Here is a 7,682-nt window from a genome sequence, read left to right as displayed (position 1 = left end):
TTCTGAGGAATGGAGAAGTCAAAGGCCCCTCCTCTGGGGTCCCTGGGGTTTGGCCTGGAACATTGAAGCAGAAAGCCAGGCCAGGCCTCAGCCCATGGAAAAAGTGACCCTAGGTGTAGCTGGAGGGGAAGCTGAGAGCAGCCCCCAACTCCTCTCCTGAATGTGGTGCCTTGCATTAGGTTTGTTTCGGGACAAGCTCTTTCAGAGGCATACTCCTCTTTCCTGGCATACCTCCTGACTCTCAAGAGGAACAAAGTGCCCGCTTCTGCCCTAGGGGCCTGGAGATCCCTTGGCAGAACGGGGATCTCTGGGTGATTCAAGAGCATCCTGAGGGGTTGTGTCAGCCTTCAGGGCCTGGAGCCCTGGTTGCAGACACTGGGACATAGCCTGGGGACCATCCACCCCCACACCCCACTGCTCTGCAGTACATTGTAAACACATTTAGTTGAGTTTTCAACTTCTGGTAAGAAGCACAGGAAGGTCAGGGCTCCCCTTCATGTTGCCGTAGACTCCAGCCTGGCCCATCAGGCATGCAAGACGGAGTTGTTGGACAAGTCAAGAGGCCTTCATGCCTGGCTGGCCAGGGAAGAACAGGCCCCACTCTTTCCCACCCCCCCACCCCTAACCTGGATCTAACTTGAAATCTGGAAGGTGGGCCCTACCTAATCCCCAGATCCCTCTGGCAATGACATCTCTTTGATGGTCACCTCCCTCTACATCCCCCAACCTCTCTAATCCCCACACCCAGCCCCAAACACACATATACACACTCTGGAGCTGGGAGCCTGAGCCACATGCTTTGTTCCCTCATACTAGGACCAAACCAGATATTGTCAGGCTGTTTCTTTAGGCTCTGCCTCTCCAGCCAACTAGCCAGCATCACAGAGCAGGCATGGGTCTGCTATCACGGTGCTCTGTACCCACTTTAGGGGATTGGGATGGGCAAAGGTTTGTCCAGAGAACCACTGTAGGTCAGAAGGGCAGGGCAGACTGACTCAGCCTGGCCCAGCCTCCAGTGTCGCCCAGACTCTATTCACTGGCTGCTGGCTGGGCCTGAAACTTCTCAGGGCCTCAATAATATAAGGTGTAGCACCAATGCTTCTTCCTCCAAGATGACCTCCTGGCTTGGTGCCAGGCTTGGGCTGGGCTGTGGATGGTCAGCCAAGACTACTACTTCAGGGCCCTGAGGACAGCCTCCAGCTTCATGGCCATTGCTAGGTTGCCCATCACCTTCATCTGCCCGCTCATGTAGGTTCCCAGGGGCTGCAGTTCCTTGCACAACAGGGCCTGTAGGTCTGCCTCGGTCATCTCCACCACCAAGTCAGGGATGCCATCAGACACCCCACGTCCCGCCCTCCCCTGCCCTGTGAGGAGAAAGAAAACCAAGCATGAGTAGGGGGATAACTATGCGGTGGGGGAAAAGGGGATTAGCATGTTCCACTGGGAGGAGTAGAGTAGTGGTTAAGCATTCAGACTCTAATATCCTGGGCTGAAGTCGTATTGGCTATGTAACTTCTCAGAGCCTCAGTTTCCAAACTGGGGAAATGGGGATGTGATATTCCCTAAATCATAGATTCATGGTGAAAAGTAGGTGAGATAATGCCTGAAAAGTGCTCAGCACAGAGCCTGGCACACAGTAAGCCTGCAGTGTGTGCAGGGTTCTTGGTACAGGAAGCTTGGCTATCTGAGTCATCCTGGTGATGAGGACAGGACAAGAAGACAAAGGCTTAGATAATCACTCTCTGCAAATGGTATATGAGTCCCCGACTGCTATGGATTCACTCTAAACTCTTGGCAGGAGCAGGGGTAGTCTAAAAGAGGACCTGGGGTGGGGGGCAGGAGCTACAAGCAACCTTGGTGGGAAAGAGAGGGCAAGGAGGGCAGTTGCGCCTGTAGTGAGGTCCTAGAAGTAGATGCTCTGGGTGTCACTGGGCAGGACGACTCTGAACTGGTAGCAGACCCCTACTTGGCTGACCAGGGTCTCAGACAGGTAGAGCTGCAGAGCAGTCAGCACCCCTCTGCCACAGGCTGCTTCAAGCTGGGCCCATCACCAACATGAGGGGCAGGCAGCTTGACTTTGCTCACCATCTCCAAGGTGTCTGATGGTGGGGTGGAGGTAGCCCACAGGGTTGGGGAGGGAGGCAGAGAGGGAAGGTCAATATGCTGCCAAGGTCAGGGTCACTGTGGCCTCCATACCTTGGCAGCAATTCCATCTTACATCCCATTCAGGTCTGTGTTCAACTTCCTACTCTGCTAAGAAGCTACTCTTGAGTTTTCATCCTTAACTCCCAAACCCCATTTCTAAGCTACTCCAGCCTTGAATGTAAATCTCTTTTCTGGATGCTGTTGCTTCCCACCATGGAGGTTCCCAAAGCCTCCCTGCACTTAGAGACACCTGGGCTCTTCCCACTAGCTTAGTTCTAATCAGCTTTGGAATCAGAGTGACCTGAAAGACGGGCAGGGTATGGACTGCACAAAGGTGCTTTGGTTAAGGGAGCAAGTAGCAAAGCTCAGCCTGTGCTGGACACCAAGCTGAGTGCTCTGCTGAGCCTTCCCCCCACTATTTTCTGGAAGTTCCTCACCTAGCCCTGGGGGCAGGGTTACCTTCTGCCATTGAGGACATGCCCCTCCCCAGGAAGTGGAGAACCAGCTGCTGGAGGGGACTGTCCTGGCCGGGCCCGCGGGGCTGTTCTGGGGTGGCTGCAGCATGGACTCCACTGCCAGCTCCACACAGTCCACCTTGAGCCCCCAGAGCCTGGTCACATCATTGATCTCCAGCTGGAGGAGTGTGGGGAGAAATGAAACTCATTCAGCACACCTTCTTGGAGCGCCTTCTTTGGGTAGGCTGGTATAGCCACACATAAACATGGTGGCACAGGAGGCACCATACCCACCCTTGACAAGTTTCCCCCTGGGAATGTGGGCATTGGACAATACAACAATGCTGTGGGCTGCTGGCAGTAAGCAACCAGGAGAGAACCAGGGAGGACATGGGGCATTGAATTATCCAGGTTAAGAGGCATCAAGGAAAGGAGCACCCTTCCAGGAAATGGGAACAGCATGTGCACAAGCCCAGACAGAACCTGAAATGTTCTGGAATTGCAAGTAACCACAGTTCCCTTTAGTTAGACACCAAGTATGGCCTGGGAGACTAGAGACAGCTGAGGGTCAGAGGTGGTTGCTCCTGCTCACCTGGATTTATTCTGAGGCACAAGGAGCCCCAGAGAGGAGTTTAGCAGGGATTTGACAGCAGACTTGCTTGTTGGAAAGAGTCTCTTGGCTGCCATATGGACAGTGGGGGGGGGGGGGGGGGGCTGAGGGTGGAGGCACAGAGACCAAGTAGGATGTTGTTTCAAATTGCCAACAGAAATTATGTGGATCTGGTGTCAGGCAGACAGGCGGCCATGGAGCCAAGTGAGAATCACAATTCTGTAAACTATATGAAGCTACAGCAAGACACTAGAGAAAGAGAACCACTAGGCTAGTCAGCTGCTCAGATGTGTGATGACAGAGAAGGCAGTGAGGAGAAGTCAGATAGCCAGGTTTCTGGTGTGGATCATGGGTGTGGGTGTTCACCTAGAAGGGCACACAGCAGACAATGCAGAATTGGGGGTGATAGGGGAGAGATGATAACTTCTTTTTAATACATTAAGATTGAGGTGTGTATGGTACAGCCAAATGTCCAATATGCAGTTGGATAAATGGGTCCAGGGTGCAGGAGAGAGTGGGGCTGGAGTAGAGTGGTGTAAATAATTAGTGTCCAGAGGTAGCAAAAGCCCCAGGTAAATGAGCTCTACCAAGGAGTTCATAGATGAAAAGAGGCCATTGACAGAAACCTGGAAACTGAAGTGCAGTACAATAAGGGGTAACAAGGGTGACAAGGAAGGAAAAAAGAAAGCCGGAGTGCAGAGTAATGGAATCCCAGGGAAGCAACGATTGATCTAGAGTAGGAGAAAGATGTGTGCACAAAGTCAAAAGCTGCCACCAGGTGAAGTAGGGGAAGGACTGAAAAGTAGCCTCTGCATTAGCAAGAGGGATTTCACTGTGATGTCTTAGGAGCCTGTGGGAAACCTAGACTAAGGACAGGAGGAAAGGAAGGAAAGGGGAGAGAGGCAGAAAGGCAAGAAGAGAGGATGGCCCGGCCAGGCGTGGCTCAGCGGTTGAGCGTTGACCTAGGATCCAGGCAATCGAGGTTCGATTCCTGGTCAGGGCACATGCCCAGGTTGCGGGTTCAATCGATGGCTTTCTCATCATTGATGTTTCTATCTCTCTCTCTCTCTCCTTTCCTCTCTCTGAAATCAATAAAGATATTAAAAAAAAAAAAAAGATCTAAGAAGAGAGGATGGTTGGATAAAGGGAGCCAGGTCCTGGGCCCAGAGCACTGTTGGTACAAGAATGGGTCTCAGACAGAGGAAGGGGATGCTTCCAATGAGGCAGGAAAAATAGCATAGCCCAGGCCAGTATGGCTCAGCTTGGTTGGAGCATCATCCCATACACCGAAATCGAATCGTGGGTTTGATTCCCAGTCAGGAAACATACCAAGATTTCAGGTTCGATCCCCAGTCGTGATGTGTACGGGAGGCAACTGATCAATGTTTCTCTCACACATCTCTCTCCTCTCTCTCTCTTTCTCCTTTCCTCCCTCCCACCCTCTCTCTTCCTCTCTCTAAAATCAATGGAAACATCCTCAAGTGAGGATTTAAATAAAAAATAGCAAAGATGTTAATGAATTTGAAGGGTGATGCTGGAGGAAGATGAAAGAGGTCTTGTCCTAGAGTTTTTTCTCCTGAGGCTTAGGAGGCAAGGCCTGCTGCAGAGTAATGGGTGAGGGTGCGAGGCTGGATCAAGGCAGTGAGGGGTAAAGTTTCTGGCCTGGAGCAGCTAAGGAGAGTCTGGCAAGTAAGAGGTGGGGAGTGTTCATTCCCTCCAGATGAAATGTAGGCAAAAAGGGGATTGAGAATGAAAAATGTATGCCTGAACCAGGGCTTAGGGAGTTGTGCTACCTTTCCTGAGATTTCATTTTAACTAGAGGCACTGACCCCACTTTACCAGTGGCCAACTCAGTCTGGGCAATGGGCCCTAATTGGCTCTAACAACCTGGTATGAAACTGACTCCTCCCAAACTTTGTGCACCAAAGTCCAGTGCAACAGGTTGAGAACAATTTTCTCTTAATAAACATAAATTAAAATGGAATGTGGTTCCATGAATAAAAATTATCAACTTGTTATCTGAGTTGTGTAAGACTGAGCACTGGAAATGAACTTAGGGAAGAATAGGCAAACTCAGTGAGAACTTACAGAAAGAGATAGAAACGAAAAAAAAAGAGTACCAGTCAGAAATGAAGAATATATTAAAATCAATAGCAGATTAGATAAAGCAGAGGATGGAACCAACGATTTGGAAGACAAGGTACTTGAAAACACCAAATTGGAACAGCAAAAAGAAAAAAAATTTTTTTAATGAATATAGTTTAAAGGACCTCTGGGACAACAACAAGCATAAAAACATTTGCATCATAGGGGTACCAGAAAGAAAAGAGAAAGAGTAAGGCATTGAAAACCTATTTGAAGAAATAATAACTGAAAATTTTCCTAACCTGGCAAAGGAAATAGACACACATATCCAAACAAGATGATCACAAACAGGCCCACACCAAGACAAATCTAATTAAAATGCCAAAGGTAAAAGACAGAGAATCATCAAAGCAGCAAGAGAAAGGTTCCTACAAGGGAGCACCCATAAGATTGTCAGCTGATTTCTCAACAGAAACTTTGTAGGCCAGAAGGGATTAACAAAATAGACAAAGTGAATAACAGCAAGTGAATACAACCAAGATTATTCTACCCAGCAAGACTATCATTTAGAATCAAAGGAGAGCCAAAGAGCTTCCAAGACAAGAAAAAGCTAAAGGATTTCATCACCACTAAACCAGTAGTATTATAAGAAAGGTTAAAAGGAATTCTTTAAGAAGAAAAAAGAGATAAAAGGTATGAATAATAAAATGGCAATAACTACATACCTATCAATAATTACTTTAAATGTAAATTGATTAAATGATCCAATCAAAAGACATAGGTGGCTGAATGGATAAGAAAATAAGACCCATGCATATGCTGCCTATAAGAGATCCACTTCAGATAGAAAGACACACACAGACTGAAAGTAAAGGGATGAAAAGAGATATTTCATGCAAATGGTAACAACAACCAAAAAAGTTGTGGTGGATATAGTTATAGTTGACAAAATAGACTTTAAAACAAAGGCTATATCAAGAGACTAAGAAAGACATTTCATAATGATAACGGGATCAGTCCAACAGAGGATATAACCTTTGTAAACACCCAATGTGGGAGCATCTAAATATATAAAGCAAATACTGACCGGCATAAAGAGAAAGATCTACAGTAGTATAGTCATCATAGGGGAATTTAATACTTCATTGACATCAGTGGATAGATCTTCCAGACAGAAAACCAACAAGGAAATAGCAGCCTTATATGATACATTAGACCAAATGTACTTAATAGATATTTTAAGAACATTCCACCCCAAAGCAACAGATATACACTTTTTTCCAGCACACATGAAACATTTTCAAGGACAAACCACATGCTGGGCAACAAGACAACTCTCAATAAATTCAATAAGACTTAAATCATATCAAGCATTTTCTCCAAACACAATGGTATGAAACTAGAAAATCAATTAGAAGAAGAAAGCTAAAAAATACACAAACAGATGAAGGCTAAATAACATGATACTATACAATAAATGCACTAACAAGATCAAGGAATAAATCAAAAGATATCTTGAGACAAATAAAAATGAAAACACAATAACCCCAAATCTATGGGATGCAGCCAAAGCAGTTCTAAGAGGAAAATGGATAGCAATACAGGCCTACTTCAAGAAACAAGAAAAACCTCAAGAAACAAGAAAAATCTAACCATCCACCTAAAGAAACTAGAGAAAGATTAAAGATGGCGGCAAATTGAGTGGAAGCTACACTGACATTCTCACAAGACCAAACTAGAATTATACCTAAAATATACAAAAACCATCCTGAATAATCAATTGCAACTGAAAACGAGCTGGAGAGCACCCTCCTAACCAAGTGGGGGAAATGAGGGCCACATAGAGACTGGTAGAAAGTGTGGAGGCAAGAGAGGGCTGGCTGGGCTCCCATAGGCAGCATCTGAAGGTCTGGAAGGATATCTCAGCTGTGGGGGGTTCCTAATGAGGACTCTGGGGCCTAAACTCCAGGCTAGGTTTCCCAGCCCAGATCACCAGAACTGAAAAAGGTGCCCACATAACATCTGGCTGTGAAAAGCCAGGTTTCTGTCAGCCAAGGAGCGACAGGCCAAAGAGAAATGGCTGGAAATTAAGGCACCCTCTTAAAGAGACAATGCATATAGTTTCCTGTGCAGCCACTTACTTTGGGCTCCAGCAGAGGGAGGGCAGAGTGGACTTGAGCTGTGTGAGGAGAATCTAGAATTGTGTGCTTTGGAGATTGAGATCAGAAGGCACCCATCTGGATTCCTGTGCAGTCATTACCCCATACTGCAGAGGACATCTTTCTCAGGAGACAATATGATGCTTTTGCCTGAAGGGAGGATGCAATTGCCCCAACCTGCTGGAAAACCTCGCCCCCTACCCAGAGGAGTTTGTATAGCCTCAGGAT

At 47.1% G+C, this 7,682-nt stretch overlaps 1 protein-coding gene across 1 annotated transcript in view; it reads right to left on the bottom strand.

The window, feature by feature from the left end:
• Window positions 1-1,170: 1,170 nt before the first annotated feature.
• Window positions 1,171-7,682, bottom strand: part of STOML1 (stomatin like 1) — a 32,988-nt gene continuing 26,476 nt past the window's right edge. Inside the window, 6 exon segments of the mRNA XM_087815599.1 lie at window positions 1,171-1,364; window positions 1,891-2,013; window positions 2,016-2,099; window positions 2,583-2,601; window positions 2,603-2,670; window positions 2,673-2,778. Coding sequence (XP_087671725.1) covers window positions 1,171-1,364; window positions 1,891-2,013; window positions 2,016-2,099; window positions 2,583-2,601; window positions 2,603-2,670; window positions 2,673-2,778 — 594 coding nt within the window.

This window comes from Miniopterus natalensis, chromosome 1 (assembly GCF_054644295.1).
Source record: "Miniopterus natalensis isolate mMinNat1 chromosome 1, mMinNat1.hap1, whole genome shotgun sequence".
Taxonomy (NCBI): Eukaryota; Metazoa; Chordata; class Mammalia; order Chiroptera; family Miniopteridae; genus Miniopterus; species Miniopterus natalensis.
The sequence above is the reverse complement of the archived record's forward strand: the minus strand, read 5'-3'. Positions and strand labels throughout refer to the sequence as shown.